Raw genomic sequence first — 21,042 nt, 5'->3', positions numbered from 1 at the left:
ATGGAAAAGAATTTATTATCTACACTGCTGCTGCGTGATGCTAGTGTATAACACGTTTTTCTTAATAATTTTGCATGCATTATCGCGTTTGATCCATCGCGTTAAAATCGATATTGATACAATTGCTACATTCCATCATTATGTAATTGATCTATCGTCTTCTGTTCTATTTTGTTTCAAAGATTTACACTTGTTTGCATTCTCCCTTTCCAGCGAGTTTCCTTTCATTAAATCACTTTCTTACTTAAACGATATATATTATTGAAAGTTATAGAAATGGCTTAAACTATGAACGGCGATTCCCATGGTAAGCGCCGTGATGTCTCGAACCCATTGTTACTGCGCTGCGACGTCGAACAGGTGCTTCTTCGTCGCCACTACTGCTAGCGGCGATTCTTCGATCATCCGACCGAACATGAGACGGGGGCTTTCGGTAATGATCACGGCTACGGCTATGGCTACGGCTACGGCTACGCTGCCGCTGCTGCACGTGACGCCTACTGCCGCTTGGAGATCGACGCTGACGGTTATCGGGTCTCCCGATGGCCCGTCCACTGACGCGCCTTTCGTCTCTGGATCTTTCACGCACAATCGCTCCTGCCGAAACTCGTGATGGTACTTGCACTCGCCGCTCCTCCGCCTGTTCAATTACTCTTGCTTCCGATACCATTACTTTTTCGCGTCGTTTTTCCATGGAAGGTCTTGGAGCATTTTCAAATTTGCTGTGGCGCCGGTCCGGACTTTCAAGGCTAGGTTTAACACGCGAGCGAATCTGTGTCGCCCCACGCCGGTGATGATTCTCTTCTTCCTCACTACTGCTACCAGTGCTGTCTTCTTCGTCTTCCTCTTCGGCATCATCGTCTTCCGTGTCAGAAGATGAAGACGAATCATGGGGAGCACTTTCACCATTCGAGCGTCCACTACCTCGCTGCAATCTATGCCGTTTATCAACTCGTTCTGGTGAATTTCCATCTCTACCCCGAGATTGAGCAATTTTTCGCTTTTGTCCGTTATCGTGCGCTACCGGTTCCACTATTTGTGCATGGTTTCGAGTCCTTCTGACTGCATTTTTACCAGTGTGTTGTTGTGGTGATTTATGTGGTTGCTCTTTCTGCTTTTCATCGCTCTCATCGTCATCCTCATCATCATCCTCGTCTTCTTCTGCAGCATTGTTATGTACCAAATTTTTATGTTTTTTCTGCTCTCGTTCCTTCCGCAATTCCAGTTCTCTTTCCTTTTGCTGGCGCAGCAATCTCTCACGAACTTGTTCCTCGATTTCCTTTGTAGTTTTGGAACCGAGAGTGTCCGTACGAACGATGATGCGATGCTTTTTGAACGACTCTGAGACCACTGACGGCTCCTCGTCATCGTCCATAAGACCACCACCGCCTCCTCCTATGCCATTTTGTTCGACCGTAACACTTTGAATCGGAAGTTCCGGTGGTGATCTCGGCCCAATTGGCCCAGTCGGTACAATCGGTGCAGTTGGCATTGTGTCACTGGCATTCAGTTCCTTTGCTTCTGGTTCAATCGGTTTGGAACGTGAATGTTCCAGCTCTGAGCCATCACGACGTGATCGGGACGAACGATGCCTCCGAGATGAACGATGTTTGTAGTTCGATCGAGAGCGTGAATGCGACCGGGAACGAGACTTCGAGCGCGAATGATCACGCGATCGCGATCGAGACCGGGAAGACGGCGTCGCACCACGAATAGTCGACACCAGGTTTTTCGACGTTGGTTTTGACATCTGTACCGACACCTTTTTGGATCGGGAATGAGACCGACGTTTACTTCTACGGTGACTATGTGAACGTGACCGAGATTTAGACCGGCTGCGGCTACGACGATCAGACTTGGAAGTACGAGAACGAGACCGGGAACTGGTACGCGAGCGCGATCTATGGCTACGGCTACGACTGCGGCTTCGGCTAGAACGCGACCGTCGACTTCTGCTGCGACTGGAACGACGACGATGACGAGACCGCGATCGGGATCTCGATCTAGACCTAGTCCGAGATCTCGACCGCGAGTACGCTCGATCATCATCGTAATCATCGCGCCCTCCGCCGCGATAGTAATCGTATCCGCCTCGGCCGCGGTAGCCACTGCCACGTCCTCGAGAAACACCACTACTGGAAAGAGCTCCACGAGGATACCTGGGACTGCGAGTCGCTGTACGATACGCGCCCCTGTACGCCAACGAACTGTAGTATTGCGCATAGAAGGGATCATACGCGTACGCATACGCACTCGTCGCCCAATCCATACCTGGGTAGAAGCCAGCGGTAGCGGCGTAAGCTGTTGCCGGATGCATTGGAGGCCCATAGCCGGTGGCGGAACGATCGTATGTCATATGTTGCGCGCTATATTGTGATTGCATCGCATGATCGTCGCGTTCTTCTCGCTTAACCTTCTCGTCACCGGACATCAGCTCCTCTTCATTCGACGATCCTTCGGCCGATGAGGAGGAATCCGATCCATCACCGCCGGATTTCTTCGAAGATGTTGTTTGGGATTTATGTTTCTTCTTCGATTTCGTACGTGGCGTATCGCTGAGAATGGCATCATCCGAGCTGATCGTGTTGATGCTGGGTGATCGCGATCGTTCCACCTTCAAACCCAACCCTGTGCTAAGCACCTTTTTCAACACACTACCGTCCTTGGCTTGCTTTAACCGAAGACGCATCTTTTCCAGTTCTTTCTCCTGTGTTGCCTTCAGTTTATTTGCCTTTTTCTGCCGGTCGTTTGTCGATACGGTGCTTATATTATCATTTCCTTCCCCTTCATCACTTGATCCAACGCTCGCTCGTTTTCCTTTTTCGAGAGCATATTTCAGCTACGAAAAGAGAAATATGATAATGAACACCTGGAACAACTTTTGAAAGATATCGATAACTTGGAACTTACCTTCATTCGCTCAAATAGAGCATCAAGCAGCCGAATACTTTCCAATTTGCGTTGCGCTTCTAGAAGTTTTTTCTCCTCCAAACGAATCTTTTGGCTAATCTCGTCCGATTCCTTTTGCCGCAGTTTCTGTAGATGTTTTTCCTTGCGGCGCTGTTCCCTCTGTAGCTGTTTTTCAATTTCTGCCTGGCGAAGTTCTTCTTGGCGTTTCCTGCGATACATGAAGAGATTGTTAGCACTGGACATTAGGCACTTGGAAAGCAACAATTTTGATTCTCATGCACTGTTCCACAAACACTACCAAACTTAGTGGATCGTAATGCCTTAAAAAAAGGATATCAAATAGTGCCACGTATATATGTATCCAAACCTTTCTTGCTCCTTGCGTGCTTCCTCTTCCGCCAACCGTTTCTTCTCCAACTCTTCCTTTTCGCGATCAGCCGCTATCAGCCGATCACGCACAATTTGCCGCTTCTTCGTAGATGCATCGCTCAGATGCTTGGTACGATCGAATTCCACCCCAATCGTAATGGCCATGTTGCGTTCGCCCTCTTTCCGCACCAGCTTCATCCCACGGAACTCGTCCATTGCCTTCACAAACCCCACATATTCCGAAAACTGCACGTACCTATACCACCGCCAAAGAAAATTGAGGACAACGGGTGACGGAAAGCAGGAAGAGAAAAGAGAATAAAAAAACAAACACATAGCGAAACAGTGTTGAAACAGTGCTCGAGAAGCACCATCGTTCGAACGATGGGCACTCGTAAGATCGGTCATATCTCCTCCGGTCCGGTCGTACAGCAGCAGTGACACATCCTTCGGACACCCGTGCTTTAGCGAGGCGAGGACGAAACAGAACATACCCTTCGAAGTACATTTCCTGATCGAAGCTAAACTTCTTCATCCCAGACATGTGCGCCTTCATCTGCGACCGGTACGGATCGCATATCGGAATGTCCACTGCTCGCACTTCGCCGAATTTCTCAAAGATACGCTTAAAGATGCTCTCACTCGGCTTAGCGTTGTCGTCGTTTTCGGAGTGCCGCGGACAGAACCACTTGATTGGAAGGTTGCTGAAATGGATCGTGTCGGGGCGCTCGCCCGCCTTCATCTCATCCATGTTACGAGCATCGCGGAAAAACGAATCCCAATCATGCCGGGTCGGGAATTCGTCCTTCGCTTCCGATGCTCGCACCTTCACCGATTCTTCAAACCCAGCCAAACGAATCGGGCGGCCATCGAGTCTGGACAGAACCGCTTTTAACTTGCCCTTATCCTCTAGCTCCCCTTCGAAACGAATGAAGCCGACGGTGCTTTTCGAGACCTGCGCAGAAGAAACAATGGATACACGGACGTTTAGTAGCGCACACGACCTTAAGCGTACCTCAGCGGTATTTTACGTACCTTTAGCAGGGAGAACTTATCCGGTAGTATCATCTGGCGCATCTTCTCCATAACATCATAATTGGAGATGGTCTTGCCAGTGATCGTGGCGGGCAATGCGACCGAGATGTTGAATTTTGCCAACGGCTTGAGATACAAGCTGTGCGGCAAGTAGAGCGGCACGCAATCATTGACATCTTGGATGGTCTGTATCATGTTTAGCGTCGATTACAATATACGATGCATCCAGTAGAATGTGCGGTTTTCCCGCAAACAAACCGAATCAGTCGTAGAATTAAGCACACAATTGGCAATCCCCAATCAACATCCGATCGCGACAACAGAAATACAATACGGTAATTATAGTTTTTTTTTGCGGAACCAAAGCGATAGCAGGAACGATTCCGGCAAGGTTCACATTAACACGTCGATTCACAGGAAATAGTATGAATGATAAATGTTCAAGCAATTGGTGTTGCGATTTGTTTTATGTTTCGAATTTTCATACAGTTTTCGTAATTCACCACAAATAGTACGAAAGTACGCGCGCGGATATATAGAAAGAAGAAAGAAGAATGGTTGTTAGCTGAGTTACAATTTTACGCCACTACTCCGCATTGAAGAGGAAATCCTGGAAATAGAGACACTCCACCACAGCACCAATTTCGTCCGTTTTGCTTCGCTCTCCTTAAAATTCGTAAAGGGAGCCCACTAAAACTGGCAGCGTTGCATTTTTTCTTTGAGTTTTCTCAAAAATATCTTCCACCTTCTTTTGCAGTCAATTTTTCTTGCTCAAATTTTTGCTGGTAAAAGCGTACCAGTGACAGGGAACGGTATGGCTGTTCTACGATGATTTTTGGGCGTGTTTACTAAGCGTAGTTCAAGCGCCCAAATTAACCCCATGAGCATTAATATATTAATGTTTAAATCAACAGTATTTTCTAACTCAAATAATTTCTATGATTTTCTACCATCAATAGTCTGTATTATCAAACAAATTGTATATTTGAAATTGAATAATTGAAAACATCTTGTCCTTCTTCTACATCCGATGTACTCCGGATGATGGAACCACTCCGGTGTGCCCACCACTACTGTTTTCCACAATCAAAGGGATAACAAGAAGGTATAAAACCGTAAGCAATTGCAAGCCTGTAAAGTGCATTTTCTTCTTTGTTTAAAGTAATTTAATTCGGCATTTTGTTGCCGCCGTTCAAAGTTCTAAGAAAATCGGCCGGTAAGTACGATGGAATTTCAAATAGAGACTTTTCTATCTCCCCCTACCACATTATTATGCGTCGTAATTACTTTGCTTCATTTGCTGTGAATCAGCATTTTGTGTAGAATTTTTCCCACCAAGCGTTGTAAGCAAAAAAAACACAACCAACCCCGATTTCTATTTTAACCCGAAGTGCCCTTTCCATATATTAATCTTATTTTTTTGTTCAACCTAACTTCGTATTGATTTCATCTTCTGGCGTGCTGTTGATAGAAGAAATAACGGCAAAACAGTCCAAAATGTCTCGCATGCTTCGCGTTGCCATCGTCCTATTGGCGTTGGCCATAGTTGGAAATGCCGGTTTCGTAAGGTAAGCGCATCTCCCATGTCACAAAGTATCGTCGATTCTATCAGCAGCAGTATATGATAATCCAATTACCGTGCGACCGAATCGAAACCAAAACCGAACAGTTCTGTTCGAATATTCAGTAAACCGATGATACAAAAAAAAATAACAATAACAAAGAAACGGACCTAATCGGTACCTGACTCATCCGTTGTGCGGTTGATTGATAAATCACTATCATTTGCGTGTTTTCAACGCTTGATCAATGCGCTTTAACAGCCCAATTCATGTGGGCAGTTGATAATAGCATTGTTTTGGCTTTCATATTCTTACTCACAATCTGTGAAGCATAATTTAATTCTTCTTTCTTGTTCTTCTTTTGTCTGCGGACTTTGCAGGGTTCCCTTGCATAAAGTGCAATCAGCGCGCGAACATTTCCGCAGTGTTGACACCGAAATCAAGCAGCTCCGATTGAAGTATGGTGACACGACCGGCCCGGTTCCGGAACCTCTGTCCAACTATCTTGATGTAGGTTTGGCTTAATCAGTTCGTATGTCATCATTGTTGCGATGTATATTTAACGCTTTCAATCGTTTCCCTCGAACAGGCGCAATACTTCGGTGCCATCTCGATTGGTACGCCGCCGCAAAGCTTTAAGGTGGTATTCGACACGGGATCGTCCAACCTGTGGGTGCCTTCTAAACAATGCTCATTCACCAACATCGCCTGCCTCATGCACAACAAGTATGACGGCAAAAAGTCGTCCACGTTCGAGAAGAACGGCACGGCTTTCCACATCCAGTACGGTACCGGCAGTCTCTCGGGATATCTGTCCACCGACACTGTGTCCGTTGGCGGGGTTGCCGTTGAAAAACAAACGTTCGCCGAAGCCATTCAGGAGCCGGGGCTAGTGTTTGTGGCGGCTAAGTTTGATGGTATTCTAGGCTTGGCTTACAAATCGATCTCAGTAGATGGTGTCATGCCCGTTTTCTACAACATGTTCAACCAAGGCAAAATCGATTCCCCGGTTTTCTCGTTTTATCTGAACCGTGATCCAAGCGCCTCCGAGGGAGGTGAAATCATTTTCGGAGGCTCGGACCCCAAACATTACACGGGCGATTTCACGTACTTAAGCGTCGACCGGAAGGCATACTGGCAGTTCAAGATGGATTCGGTGTCCGTTGGTGACAACCAGTTCTGTAACAACGGCTGCGAGGCTATTGCCGACACCGGCACCAGCCTGATCGCCGGTCCGGTTGCGGAAGTGACAGCCATTAACAAAGCCATCGGTGGCACTCCGATATTGAATGGCGAGTACATGGTGGATTGCTCGTTGATTCCGAACCTACCCAAGATCACGTTCACTCTAGGCGGCAAGCAGTTTACGCTCGAAGGTGCCGACTATATTCTACGCATAGCTCAGATGGGTAAGACCATTTGTCTGTCCGGCTTCATGGGCATCGATATCCCGCCACCGAACGGACCGCTATGGATTTTGGGAGATGTCTTCATCGGCAAATACTACACCGAGTTCGACATGGGCAATGATCGCGTCGGGTTCGCAACCGCCATATAAGTAGGGTGTTAAAACCAAAGTAAATTAGCGAAGCGATACTACCAATTCATCGATGATGAAATTGATTGGCAAAAGCAGCTTCTCTGTTCAATTTTGCAAAGTTGAAAGTTTCAATAAAATGGTATAAAATTTATTTTCTTTTTTACTACGGTTAAATTTTGAATTCTTTTACATGGATTTTTGCAATTACAACTTTTGACATATGACGGGCGCTTGCAACTTATTTTGACATATTAGCTCTTTGATCCTGTGAAACGAATAACATTGTTTAACTGAAGCGGGAAATTTATATCTATTGTAAGTTAACTGAATATATGTGTAATTAGACGAGGTTTGCTACAGAATCCCAGGCCTAATATATAATTTGAATTGCTTGTGCCGTTGATAAACAATACAAAAATGCATTCGCAAACAAATGATGAACATGAAAATACCGAACCAAACTCACTCAACCAAAACGCAGTAAGTTTGAAAGCATACAAGGGAATTCTAAAGATTGGTTTCAATAACGTTGCTATTATTTCTTTTCCTACTAGCAAAAGGGTACTACTGCTGCAACATGGCGCCCAAAAGAAAAGCACAAACACACGAAAAGCATATTTCCTTTCGGAAATTATCATCGTTACTATGGCTATCGTAACCAAAATGCAACTCCTGCAGAGGATGTTCGGCTGGAAGCTTTTGTACGACAGCGTGAACTGTTTGAAGCAAAGCATATTCTCGATATTGGCTGCAACAACGGTGCTCTGACGGTGCAGCTTGCTCTGAACTGCAAACCAGCATCGATCGTGGGAATCGACATTGATGGGGAACTAATCATGCAGGCGCGGAAACTTTGGAAAATGACGCTATCACAAGGTAGTCTCGCGAGTGATGAAATGAACCCGAACGCGGTATGTTTTAAACGCACAAACTACATCTATGATGACGCAGCGCTCCTTGCGTTGGAAAAACCACGATACGATGTTATCCTGTGTCTATCAGTGACAAAGTGGATGCAGTTGAATTTTGGTGACGAGGGGTTGCAATTAGCCTTTCGGCGGATGTATCGCCAGTTGCATCCAGGCGGGTTACTAATACTGGAGGCGCAACCATGGAGCAGCTACAGACGACGCAGGAATCTGACGGAAAAGATAGCGAAAAATTTCCATGGTATTACATTTTTTCCATCGATGTTTGAGAACTTTTTGCTCGGCGAGGAAGTTGGCTTCCGTAATTGTACAGAACTATCGGTGCGACAGCACTCTGAAAAAGGATTCCAAAGAACAATACAGCTGTATAAAAAGTAATTCTGAAGCGAATTAAGCAGTATTGATAAGTTTGTTTCGCGTTTGAGCTGTGAAATATGTATTTTTAATTATTGCCAAGTAAAAACGAACTGATATTTCGTGAAACGTTTTTTACTCAAAAAGGAGACATTTTTATTAGAAAAATTCTACTAAAAAAGAAATTATCTTCCAAAACGGTAAGGAATAATTCGGTATTTTCTTAAATTTTAAATTCCAGTGCTCGTCAATCGATACGCTTGCTTCTGTATTGTCGATTGCCGGCAAAACAATACTGATGTTCCTACCCCTGATCACAACAATGCAGCTATCTTCTTTTTTTCTTACCTGTATTACTATCAAGGTTTTCTATGCCGGTTCAACTGTCACAACATTGTTTTTCGTCCTTCTTTTTCTCGCACGTTCTAGAAGCAACGTGAGTCGACAAATCGTCGAAAAATAGTTCCAGAATCTGTTCTTTTGCCTTTGGAGATGAATTAACAAACGGTCAGTGAAGGGACAATGGGTAACTTTGAAGAAAACAAGAAAAGTTCAATCATTTTTAAGTGTTTTCATTGGTTTTGCATTCTAGATGGACGACGCAGAGATCGAACTGTGTCCGCGAGTTCCGATGGTAGCTGCCGACGGGCATCCGGTGAAATCGAACGCTATCGTTCGGTTTTCGGTCGCCCAAAATACGGTACCGTTTGCCAGGCTTAAGTGTAATACTAATCTCAACGTGCCGCCCTCTAACTGGTTGACCAATTCGGCCAACTCTTACGGTCTTGGACAGTTCCTGTCGCATCAGGAAGGCTTTAGTAGCTTCCGGATGGCAAACATGTTCCCGGACTGTGTGGGTGGCGTGGACGTGATATCAGATGCGGAAAACATCAAGCGGTTGCTCAAGTTACCCTACTCACGCAAGAGTGTCATCTCGATGATCGTGCACCGGATCGAAACCACATTGCTGATCGACGAATTTGACGTGGCAAAGTATTTGCTGCGACAGGAGGAAGCCGAATGGCAGTGGTTACGATCCTTCATTTACGAAAACATTTTCAAAAACCTTAGCAACAGCGAGCGGAAGCTGTTCCTGTTGCATCCCAAAAGTCGGGCAGCGTTTCAACAAAAGTATCTTACCTCGAAGTTCCTGTACCACAGCCTTCAGTCGGGCGAGCGGGAAGATGTGGCCAAAGGTGATCTGCCCGACGTGATGCCCAATGATTGCGCACCGTACACACGACTGCCACCGGTGGGACCAATGTTGCCCGATCCCTCGAAGGACGAACATTATCCTGAGACGCAACGGACGAACCACGTGTTTAACCGGAACGTGATCTGGACGTTCGAGGACATCCGGATGTTGATTGGCACGGATATGCCCATATTCGGGGGAGCAAATCGGCCTTGCATAAGCTTGCGGCTTCGTGACGAATCAAAACCGATCAACGTGCTAACCGGTATCGACTACTGGCTGGACAATTTAATGTCCAACGTGCCGGAGGTTGTCATGTGCTATCATCTAGATGGTATTGTGCAGAGATACGAGCTAATCAAGACGGAAGATCTTCCGGGGCTGGAAAATTCCGAGTTTTCTCCCCAGCTTATTCGCAACGTGGCACAAAACATACTGGCGTTTTTAAAGGCGAATGTCACCAAGGCGGGCCACACGTACTGGTTGTTTAAAGCGCGCAACGATGACGTCGTAAAGCTATACGACCTAACCACACTTTGCAAGGCGCACGATGGAACTTCCAGTCCCGCGGACGACATCGACGCCAACGAGGATGAGAAAGAAAAACTACCCTCAAAAGAACCGCCCGAAATGACCAGCAACCAAACGCAGCCAGGCAGATCGCCGGCAGGCCAGAATCCATTCACCATTCCGGTCGCAATGCTGCTTTACACCGTGGCGAGAAATATGAAGCACTCGGTCGAAAGCGGAAACCTTTCGGCTTCGAAAGCGGGTGCCATTCGCACATTGCTCAACAATTGCATCAAGCTACTGCCCAAGGAAAAGTATCCTCAAATTGTGACCTCCTCACATTACATCTTGTCCGATTTGCATATTCCCGCTGACACGGATCCTGGTAAGGAAGGGAGAGTGAAAAGAGGGAAGTATGGTAAATCCGAACTTTAATCTCGTTTCGCTTTCTTTCTTTGTCTTCGTGTAGCATCGCCCAAGTTTAACGCGACAGTCGAAGACGAGGACGACGATGAGGCGGGATACTTGTTCGGTGAGCGGAATTCCACTCCGTCGGAGAACGGGCTGGATGAAGCAGAAGACGAAGGGCCGATTGAGGCGCAGGGACAGCGAGAAGAGCTTGGAAGCGGGAAATTCGAGACGGCTATCAAAAGCATTCAGGATACGCTGAAGGAGTATAAGCTGGAGGAGCGATTGGGCAAACATCACAACTCGCGACCCGCACCGTTATTATGCGAAACGACGGAACGATGCAGCATAGCTCTGCAACACATCGTGGACGGGTTGCATTGTCTGCAGTATTTCGATAGCTACGAGGAGCAGAAGCAACGTGAAAAGGAGAAGGAAGCCGAGCGGCAGAAGATCATTCACGAGGAGACTCACCCGACCATGGCCAAACAGGACAACGCCATTCCGCTTCCGTACCAACCGCTTCATCCGGAGGCACAGTCGGCCGATCCGCAAAGGGTCATTCCGATGGGTTGGAAGGAAGCAACGCAAGTCGGCTCGACGAATCGAGTCACAGGACCCGAACAAAACGCAAGCTCGACGAAAGCGACTAAAAAGCGCGCAAAACGAAAAACTACTGACCGTGAACCGAAGGGAAGCATCCCTAAGCAACAGGAAGAGGGAGGCGGTTCAAGTTCGGCTGCACCCTCCGCGGAAGTAGACCCACGGGCTCTACTGCTGAAGGGACAAATCGGTGTGTTCGAGTCGTGGAATGTACATCTCAAAATTCTGCTCTTCGAAAAGGCGTGCCTCGTGTACGCTACTAAGGCTGAGCAGCAGTATGCGCATCAACGGTACGGTGCCACATTGCGCGATCTGTACTCCGCGATCCGCTGCGAGCAGGTGGTGATGAAGTACATCTCGTGCGTGGCCTCCCAACGCAGCTTGTTGCTGGGTCGTGCGGGGGACTGTTTCTTCCAAATGGCCAAAGAGTGGAAATCCATTGAAGAGTACCTGACACAGTTTGCCGAGGAGAATCGCCTCGACCAGTTGCTAATGGAGGAGCTGATGAAGGACATCGGCAGTGAGTTGGAGAACACGTTGCCTGTTCCAACGAACAACATCGAACTGCTGATGATTACCAGCTGCAGTTGCTACGAGGCGGCCATCGGTTCAGCGACAAAGGAAACCCGGGATGAACCGGCGCGCCGGCTCGGAAGTGTACGGAACGAACTGGGTGTGAAGTACATGCATTGGGCGCAGGAAGAGTACCACAAGTACTGGGATGCGCAAGTCGAAAGCTCCACGATGGACGAAGAAGTGGACGCACCAGAACCACAGTATCAAGTACTGGTGAAAAAATCGTACGATTCGCTGCAGAAAGGCGTCGCGCTATTCGAAGCCATTAACGACACAACAAATCTGGCCTTACTGCTCTGCAACATGGGCCGGTTTATGCGTTTCCGTGCGCACATTCATCTGATTGGTGAGAGGTAATGGCAACGAACCTGTCCGTACTGTTACAATTACAACATATACAGCATGTTTCTTTTTCTTCTGTCGAACCCACAGACCGAACAATGTAAACGCACAGAAGAAATTCTATCACGAAGCTTTTGGATACTATCAGCGTGCCTTGGGAATGCTGGGAACTCGTAAGAAACATCCTGACCTATGGTCACTGTTCACGTGGGAGCTATCAACCGCCACATTCAATCTTGCAAAGCAGCTGCAGGACCACAGCGTGATTCCGACCGATGGCCATTCGCAGGAGGAAGTCGAGAAGGAGATGGTCGAGATGCTACAACGGGCGCTAAAGCTTTGCGATCAGGACAACAGCGGACCAAAGCAGGTCCTGTACTCGTTCCGCGCGGCTCTCATCCACCATCGGTTGGTGTGCATATGTTATGTGTTTTTCTTTCAGCATACACTTAAGATTGACCTATATTATTGTTTTATTACCAGGATCGCTTCCTACTACCACATGTCGTACCGCTCGACGAGTGACGAGCATCGACGAAAGGCCATACTAAAGCTAGCGAAGCTTCATTACGAGAAGGCAGCAAACACGTTCAAAAGCCTGGCCATGCCTCAGGAATTCCTGCACACTCAAATGGAGCGCATCGGGTTGCAGGATAACCAGTGCGAGCAGGTGGCAACTTCGGCGGCCAAAACACGACACCTGCTAGTTTCGCTGGACCTGTGCAAACAGTCATTGCCCCTGGTGGAGCAGCTGGCATGTATGAAATCGCATGGGCCTGACGAGGACGATCTTTCCTCATCGACCGGCTGTACCGACGGCAGCGGGGGCCGATACGAGGAGCTGCAAAAGTTACTGCAGTTGCTCGAGAAGCAATTGCAGGTGATTTTGCGAACGCTCACGCAGCATTCGCTTTTAGCGGCCGGTGGAGATCGCAAGGACGCCGCAGCCCACTATAAAGCACTGTTCGCAGTGGCACTACAGAGGCGCTCGGTCGAATCGCAACCGGAAGACGTACACCTGTCGGAAGCTGGTACGGGGTCGTCCGTGATTAAAGAGTATGCCTTACACCTGTCCCGCATTTTGCGACAGATTTGTGATCTAGACCACGACTATGAGTCGGGGCTGCGATGAAAAATGATCGGGATCGGAGAAAATCAATTTAGCGGAAGAGTTCAGAGGAAAACAACAAAACACCATCTATTGGATCACTGTTATCAAGGACTCACAAACCGTGCGAGGTTCCTTCAACCACTTCCTAGTTCTGAATGAAAACTTACACACATGTTAATGAATGGTTTTTCGTTTCCTCGTTTTTTCTAAAATAAACGCCGTCTCTAAAATCACTCGCTTGTGTCTGGGATTCGGGACTGTTGCTCATGACCCAGTTTGGTGTCGTATTAGAGAAAAAGAGAGTGAAGGAGGTTCTAATTACCGTCGATAAAAATAATACGCCTGACGGTGAACGCGTGCCGATCGCATGAAAATAAAGTACAATAACAAACCATTTATCTTAACACTCTCTCTCTCTCTCTCTCTCTCTCTCTCTCTCTCTCTTTGGTCCCTTTCCACGTTCAATGCTAGAAATTGTTCTTTTTATTCCTTTCTGTAGTGTGCGCCACATTTGCAGCATGTCACGTTTACTTAGCCTTAGTCTCTTAAGCTCAACCGCATTCTTTCCACAAGACCGAGGATTTTAGATTTAAAAAAGGAACAACAAAGCATGGCATATTCCGTTCGCGATGATATATATCCGTCCCATTTAGCTCAGCGTACTGTTTACTGTTGCTAAATTTCGAAAAATGGCGCGAAAAATGTTTGAATTACGTAGGTCAATTATTTTTGGCTTGTAGGTCTGCTAAAGAAACAACAAAATACACACCCGGTTAGATATGCCGAGCGATTATTGGCTTTTTCCGTCCGGGCTTAAAATTTGCAGTGGATAAAAATGATTTGCGATATTAAATGATATAAACAATTTCGTTTTCACTAAGTGCAAACTCCCGCCACCAGTTCATATCATGCTGATTCACTTTACTTAAGAATCTTATTTTTCCTTTTAACAACGATTAACAACCTTTGGCAATGGTCCCAAGGATTTACCTTCGGTTGTTGAATTTTCCTTTCAGTTGGCGCAGGTTTTCTTCAAGTTCATGGACGATCGCGATCAGACGAACCGAAGGGCATCTCGCCAAAACGCTACGACGGTCGGGATATGGGACAGTTCAATGTCGCCGGGATGCGCCGCTGTTTTCGAATTCCTTCAATGGCGGGATTTGGCGGAAAGCCTTGTAACGGTGGAAAGGAACCGCGTCTTCCTCACTGAAGCGGAGGGGTGCACCGGTAAGGAGATCAAATGGGGCCAATCTGCCTTACGTTGGATCGCTATTTTTACATAAGCCAATTTGATGGTCAAAATAAGTGCTGTCGCCGTTGACCCTTGATATTGTTCTCGGTAGGTGATGCGCGATTCATTCCCTTCTGGGTGGCATCCACACAGTCAAACAAATGGCGCAGGATGAGTCGATGATACTGGGTGGCCAAATTGGAAAGACACAATCCCGCGCGGTGTGACTCGCACAGTTGCATTGCAAACTTTCACGCAAGCAGATCGTAAGATCGGAACCCGATAGTCTCCAACATCAGTCACTAGGAATATCACGTGCTTCACGCTAGTCAACTAAAGCCTTCCAGCATGGGCAAAGGAAAAGGTGGTGGCTCAGGAGGAGGCGGTGGTCAGGGTGGTGGTGGTGTAAGTAAAGTTTCGCCAAAGGGTATGGCAAGCGCGCGAGATACTCTAGTTCGGACATTGTTTCAGAAAAAAGGCCCTGCAAGTGGCGGGCCCGCCAAAGGTGGAAATGATGCTAAAGGTGTCGCTGGCGGTAAAGCTGGAACCGACAAGGGAGGAAAAAAGGGTGGTAAAAAGTGAACCTACGTTCACTACGTTCAATCCGTTTCCCGGAGAGCTGCCCACCCCAACGTACTTCCGGAAGCGATAGCAGCGGCGGATTTTGCCGGTCAGCGAAAGGGACCCCGAAAAATTAGATTGTGATCTAGACTGTGAACATTTGGAGCGTAACCGAGTGTTGCAATCGCTACCGATGTATTTATTACTGGCTTTTTTCCGTCGTTATCCGTTTGGAACCATGTTCAAAATGAAGCAACCAGGTGAAAAACCTTTGCACTCAAGTCAATAGAAACCAAACCGATCCGCCGCTGTCGCAGTATTTTCCCGCTCTTTCGCTATTCACCTCTCAAAGCAACATCCTTTCATAAGATTCCGCAGACATAGCACCATCTCATTTGTACCCAGTTACAACTACCGTTAAGATTGTTTTATATTATTTTCCATTCGATTTAATATGTGAAAGTTCATATTTTCAACGGAAATAAATAAAAAAAAAAACAAGTAACTACATTGATACTCGTGGGCGTGTGCTACGGTGTGATCCTTTCTTAACTGATGCAAACCGTTACGCCCATTACTTTCCTTCCACGATTGTTCATCGGAACCAATCCTTGTCGAGACCGAAGAATGCGGCCGCTCCTTTGGCGTAGTTTTGCGCAGTTGCCGCCGAAGTGCTGGCCGCAGAGGGTTCCTTGGAGGAGGACTTCGAAGCGGTAGCGATCAGAGAAGATTTTCCTGTCTCCGCCCCATCAATGGTCGTTGTTTTTTTGTAGTTCTGCAACAATAAGTAAGTCGTATAAGTATGGTGCATGTATTCGTCCAAAGTGTGGATATATAATTTTAGAAGCATTCTCTCTGGCACATTAACGAGCAGACGAGCTTGTCAGATAGCCAACACGGCGAGTAAAAATCGACTATCGCATGGTTAGCCTCAATGCATCTTAGCCATGGTATGTTCTTTAAAAAATAAGAGAGAGATGCTCTAAGGAGGAGGAGACATGCGTTTTATACGGATTAAACTGGAAATGGATGGGCAATGCAAGCTATGCTTAAACAAAAAATCACACAAACGCGCACTTTCAAACACACACAAAATTAAAGAGAAGATAGTTTTTAGGGCAAAAAAAAGGTTTTAAAAAATCATAGGGGAAACAACTTAATCCTAATTAACGACACCTGGAAACGAAGAGACCAAAACTAAGGACAATCAGAATACCGCTGAAAAATAAATAGGACTCTTATGCTACCGCTAGGCAAGGAGAACGAGTTCTCGATTCGAACAAGCAACTGAAACCAATTCCAAGCATTACCTTCATGTTTCCACTGCTTGATGAACTGGAACCCGGTCCAGCGGAAGCCATCGCAGCTGTCGTATCCTTACTTAGGATGGGCAGCATAGGGAACCACACCAGATTCATGCTGTTGCAGCTAAGCGTAAGAATGTTTGGATTTTTGTCGAGCAGGGATGCGCCAGATGCGACCGAGGCAGGACCACTCTCCACCATCGTGGCAAGTTGTTCGCCATGGCATACCAGCGCTCCCAAGAAATGCTGAAGTTTGGCGGCCGATCGCTTGACGTTGGCGTTTACGTGCACGTAAAACACGTCGAAATCGAATGGATCAATGTGTGCCTTGAAGCGACCGATTAAGCCGTTGAAGCGATCGTGTAGTTGTTTCTGTTCGCGTCCGATCAGCATGAGCTGAAGAAACCGCACGTCAAAATAGAACTGCAGGGCGACGGTTTGATTTTGCTTCACAAATTCATCCTCGGCCAGGACGCCGTAGTGTTGCATCAGCAGGTTAGCAAGCCGCTCGGCGATTTCCAACATCGTCGGTCGCGGGATGGTTTGCGGAATAGCTTCGTTCAACAGCGCGTGCACGTGGTGCAGATATCGTTGCACGGAAAAACTCGGCTGCGAGGGTACACGGATGGTTGATTGAACCGGCTGATTATTTTCATCGTTCTCCTCGATCGCCACCGTCTCCCATATCGGGAACTCGTTCAACAATGTACCATAGCCGACTTCGGGCGTCAGTGCAGGCCAGGATTGGCACAACTTCTCCACCCACAGTCTCCAGTAACGCAAGCTCTCGTCCTCTAGCAGACCGGCAACCTTGGCCCATCGCTCTGGATCTTCCTCGGATACTGCGATGGCAGACGATGATTTTCGTCCAGGAAGCAGTAGCCAGTTATCGTTGAGTCCGGCGGACGTAGGTATGAAGCATTCTCGAAGCGCCGGACAGAGTTCACGCACTGCCATGAGATATCTTGCCAGCAGGGCGTACCGCTCGGTGGTTGCTTCAAACTGTGTCGATTTGATGGCGGTTACCAACTCGGCAATGCCATCGACACAGCACTGCCGGAAGTAAACGAGCACTTGGTCCACCTCGGACCGGCTGGAAGTGGAGAGAAACAGTTCGACATCACGCGTGAGCGTCTGCAATCGTACATTGAGAGAATCGATCGTGGCGACTAATCCCGGTGTATAGCCTCGGGCCTTCATCATCAACTTCCGGCCGGATGGATTGGAGCGGTTGAGGGCCATTTTCAGATTCACCGGCATATCGTCGAACGATTCTTTCCATACAAATGCCTTTAGGTCGACAGAATCTTGCTCCAGAAGCGCCATCACATCCACCTGCGTTTGGTGGACCGTTTCCGTCCAGACCGACTTGACGATGCACTGCATGCGATCGTTAATGAGACGCTGATAGAACGTGGCATAAAAATCGCTCCCCTCTGGCAATCGTAGCCGAGTGATGATGTTGGCCCAGTTGAGGGGTTTTTCCAAAGCGAGCGCCTGTGTCTTCATATCGTGAAGTGTTTTTATCGACGGAACGATACTGACTAACCGCTGCAGCCTACTGGCGACGGTCGTTTCGATGCCGTTCTTTAGAAAGGAAGCGACAGCGGAACAAACAGTTTGTTCCGACAAAGTAACCTGTTCGCATCGTGGGCGAAATTTTGCAATCATTTCTGGCACCATTTGCATGATCATCGGGTCTTCTGTTCGAATGAGACGCATCGTTGGAACGGCGTCATCTCCGGTGATGCGTCGTAGTTCGCGCTGTAAACCGCCCACTCCGTCGTTTGCCGTGCCATCGTCGATGAAACATTCGAAGAACAAGCGCACAGTACCGATCAGTACTTTCAGGCTGGCCAACAGCTTGTCCTTCACCTTCTCGTAGACAGTTCCGCTTTCGTCCAGGACCTCGAGGAACGCTTTCGAACGGCGTTCCGCAAACATGTCGAGTGTTTGCTCCACCGGACAAGATTCAAGCAGCAGCCAGCTGGCTAGACTTTTAGATGCCACGGTAACGGAAAGCTCCTCGCGCCTCAGCGAGTCATGGCAAGCTTGCTCGATAGTGAAGAAAAACTGACTTAACACTTGCCACTGTTTGCCAGCGACGGGAAATTTATGCATGGTTTCCCGCTCCGTGTCCAAGCTGAGACCCGTCGAAATGTGCCGGGCAAAGATGAACAGCTGCGTGGCGACGAAGTAATCTTCCTGATCGATACGGCTCCAAATCATCTCGGGCAGGCTGGTTAGCAGCTTGATTTGCACAATTACGCCGTGGAAGTTGTGATCTCGATGCTTTTTCTGCAACCGCTGGTAATCGTTGCTGGTGCGGAACCCGATTAGGTTGTGGTGGTTCAACTGTTCACACCGGGAAGTGATGCGGTCGACATTACCAATAATTGAACTCGCCGTCTGCTTCATTTCGCCGATCGTGTCCGCAGCCTTCAGCAGATCACGATAGCGCTCTCTGTACGGAAATGTCGGTAATATATAACGAAACGAAAGATTAGTTACCAATCAAACACACTCCAGTCCCATTTCATTAGAAGCACCAACATACCCAACCATCGTGCGAAGTTCTTCACGTTTCAACTCTATTTCGTTCAGGAGTCGCTTGTGTACTAGATCGATTTCTGTCACATTATGTTGTTTAAACAGTCGATCCACATCGATGTGCAGTAGATCCAGGTTGTTGGCCATGGTGCCGGAGGATTACTTCCTTCGGTTATAAGTTTTCTCACGTAACAGGAATGTATCATATAAACCTAATTGCCCAATTGCCAACTCGTCACTTGCTTTCTGATTCTGTGACGAATGAAGCGACCACAACAAACTATGACATACTTGACGTTTGCAGCGTACAATAATAACGATCTAAATGATGTTTTTTGTTGTGTACAGTTGTTTCGACAGAAGCAGATGGTGTACATATTTTTCTTCTCTGTACTGCTGGAAAATCTTTCGACACCCTTAATAACTTTCGCGAATAAGACGATAGGAGAAGCCAACAAGTGCTGAAAAGTCATGCTAATGTCATCAAGATAAGCTATCTTGTCTCAGGCAGCTATTCATGCATGCTACACATGCTCAAGAGGGGATTATATTTGGTGTAAACACAAATATGCAAGAGGTTTATTGCATCAGACTGTCGTCTTGAGTATTTTACTTAATCGTACAAATGCCGATTACCTTTTGCGAATGAGCTTCATCGAACATGCAATCCACTAAGAACTGGCCAAGATCGAGTTTTGAAATTGATCTTGAATGGCCTGGAGATTTGTCGTACGCGGTATCAAACTTAGCCTGTGGTTCATCTTCATGGGAGAAAGCAAACGAAGACAATTAGCAAATATTACATTATCTAGAATTTAAACTTTTCTAGAATATTATAGATTACCTGCTATATGTGGTGGTAGAACAGCTCTGTACTCCAAACCGCAGCTTTTTGTCATCTCGAGCATTCGCCGGTGCTCTCCGTTGATGTTAACGAACATGGCAGGGACCTTGTCGGGGTCCATGAACAGAAAAGACGAGAGACAAACAGAAAAGCACTTGAGGGAAACATCCTTCATGGCAGCGATAATATTGGATAAGCCATCCGACATGGCCGTTGTCGGTTTGAGGTCATTGCGAGTGCCGAGCACTACGCAAACTAGTTCCTGCCCTTGGATCGCTTTGCTCACATCCTCCGCGTTCGTTACATCACCCTTAATAAGCTCGACCTTTTCCTTAAAATCCTCAGGAACAGTCGTTTCACTACGAACCAGCAGCCGGACAGATAATCCTTCAATTAAATAAATCATTTATGCAAATTGAGTTCACATACAATTGGCACCCATTTATTCAATCTCACCTTTCTGTAGCGCGTATCGGACGGCACATTGGCCGGTCATACCGGTACCGCCGAAGAACACAATTTTCTGCATCGCTCTGGTAGCACGTGGAATAAGGAGAATCCAAACTTCTCGAGCTGATAGCTTAGTACTCAAAGAAAACTCTCTCAGATAATTTGCCGGCTATATATCAATCGATCCTTATCCCGCTGTTTACGCACTTTACCGAAGCTAATGCCGGGCTGCCAGTACATCACGTAGTCTTGATAACAGCATCTGTCATTTTACAGTACCGGGTGGAAGCAGCCCTGCTTATTGAAGTCACTGCAAATCACTCATTTTTGATAGAATCGTTGATATCTGCAAGTACTCCATACCTTCAGCACAATGTCGGAAATTGAAAACTTGGAACAAAGTCTGGTAAAATTTATCGAGGCCGTTAATGAGGGAGAACAAATATTGAATAACTGTGATGAAAGTACTGCGTCCAATGTGCAGGATGTGTTCGTAGGCACCCTTCAATCGATGGAGCAAGCAACGTCTAAATTATTTGAGTCAGTAGTAATTCTTCGCGAGTTTGAAGCTCTAATGCACGACAAGACCGGTAAGTTACACTGTGCATGTTATTTTTACAACTTTTTGATTAAATCTATTTCCTCTACCAGCTTC

At 47.0% G+C, this 21,042-nt stretch overlaps 7 protein-coding genes across 7 annotated transcripts; 4 read left to right on the top strand and 3 right to left on the bottom strand.

The window, feature by feature from the left end:
- Positions 1-6: 6 nt before the first annotated feature.
- LOC128720453 (serine/arginine repetitive matrix protein 2) lies at positions 7-4,509 on the bottom strand. Its single transcript, XM_053814122.1, has 5 exons — positions 4,315-4,509; positions 3,774-4,234; positions 3,278-3,535; positions 2,911-3,118; positions 7-2,839 (listed from the first exon to the last, which is right to left on the bottom strand). The coding sequence occupies exons 1-5, from the start codon at positions 4,507-4,509 to the stop codon at positions 287-289; spliced, it is 3,675 nt and encodes a 1,224-aa protein (XP_053670097.1). The 3' UTR covers positions 7-286.
- A 903-nt stretch (positions 4,510-5,412) lies between these two features.
- LOC128720456 (lysosomal aspartic protease) lies at positions 5,413-7,567 on the top strand. The gene is made up of 4 exons (XM_053814124.1): positions 5,413-5,530; positions 5,786-5,882; positions 6,257-6,386; positions 6,466-7,567. Exons 2-4 carry the CDS (start codon positions 5,812-5,814, stop codon positions 7,432-7,434), a joined length of 1,170 nt encoding a protein of 389 aa, XP_053670099.1. The 5' UTR covers positions 5,413-5,530; positions 5,786-5,811; the 3' UTR covers positions 7,435-7,567.
- Positions 7,568-7,833: 266 nt separating this feature from the next.
- On the top strand, positions 7,834-8,723 carry LOC128721314 (7SK snRNA methylphosphate capping enzyme bin3). Its single transcript, XM_053815055.1, has 2 exons — positions 7,834-7,896; positions 7,971-8,723. Exons 1-2 carry the CDS (start codon positions 7,834-7,836, stop codon positions 8,721-8,723), a joined length of 816 nt encoding a protein of 271 aa, XP_053671030.1.
- A 568-nt stretch (positions 8,724-9,291) lies between these two features.
- Positions 9,292-13,671, top strand: LOC128732294 (erythroid differentiation-related factor 1). The gene is made up of 4 exons (XM_053825481.1): positions 9,292-10,789; positions 10,874-12,344; positions 12,424-12,741; positions 12,817-13,671. Exons 1-4 carry the CDS (start codon positions 9,292-9,294, stop codon positions 13,463-13,465), a joined length of 3,936 nt encoding a protein of 1,311 aa, XP_053681456.1. The 3' UTR covers positions 13,466-13,671.
- A 1,206-nt stretch (positions 13,672-14,877) lies between these two features.
- Positions 14,878-15,675, top strand: LOC128720914 (probable H/ACA ribonucleoprotein complex subunit 1). The gene is made up of 2 exons (XM_053814615.1): positions 14,878-15,083; positions 15,150-15,675. Exons 1-2 carry the CDS (start codon positions 15,027-15,029, stop codon positions 15,258-15,260), a joined length of 168 nt encoding a protein of 55 aa, XP_053670590.1. The 5' UTR covers positions 14,878-15,026; the 3' UTR covers positions 15,261-15,675.
- Positions 15,676-15,799: 124 nt separating this feature from the next.
- LOC128720370 (conserved oligomeric Golgi complex subunit 1) lies at positions 15,800-19,240 on the bottom strand. The gene is made up of 3 exons (XM_053814035.1): positions 19,101-19,240; positions 16,550-19,007; positions 15,800-16,014 (listed from the first exon to the last, which is right to left on the bottom strand). The coding sequence occupies exons 1-3, from the start codon at positions 19,238-19,240 to the stop codon at positions 15,835-15,837; spliced, it is 2,778 nt and encodes a 925-aa protein (XP_053670010.1). The 3' UTR covers positions 15,800-15,834.
- A 462-nt stretch (positions 19,241-19,702) lies between these two features.
- Positions 19,703-20,469, bottom strand: LOC128720157 (flavin reductase (NADPH)). Its single transcript, XM_053813810.1, has 3 exons — positions 20,394-20,469; positions 19,938-20,324; positions 19,703-19,854 (listed from the first exon to the last, which is right to left on the bottom strand). The coding sequence occupies exons 1-3, from the start codon at positions 20,464-20,466 to the stop codon at positions 19,703-19,705; spliced, it is 612 nt and encodes a 203-aa protein (XP_053669785.1). The 5' UTR covers positions 20,467-20,469.
- Between the last annotated feature and the right edge of the window lie 573 nt (positions 20,470-21,042).

The sequence above is a fragment of the Anopheles nili genome, chromosome 2 (genome assembly GCF_943737925.1).
Source record: "Anopheles nili chromosome 2, idAnoNiliSN_F5_01, whole genome shotgun sequence".
NCBI lineage: Eukaryota > Metazoa > Arthropoda > Insecta > Diptera > Culicidae > Anopheles > Anopheles nili.
This window is presented reverse-complemented; position numbering and strand designations above follow the sequence as displayed.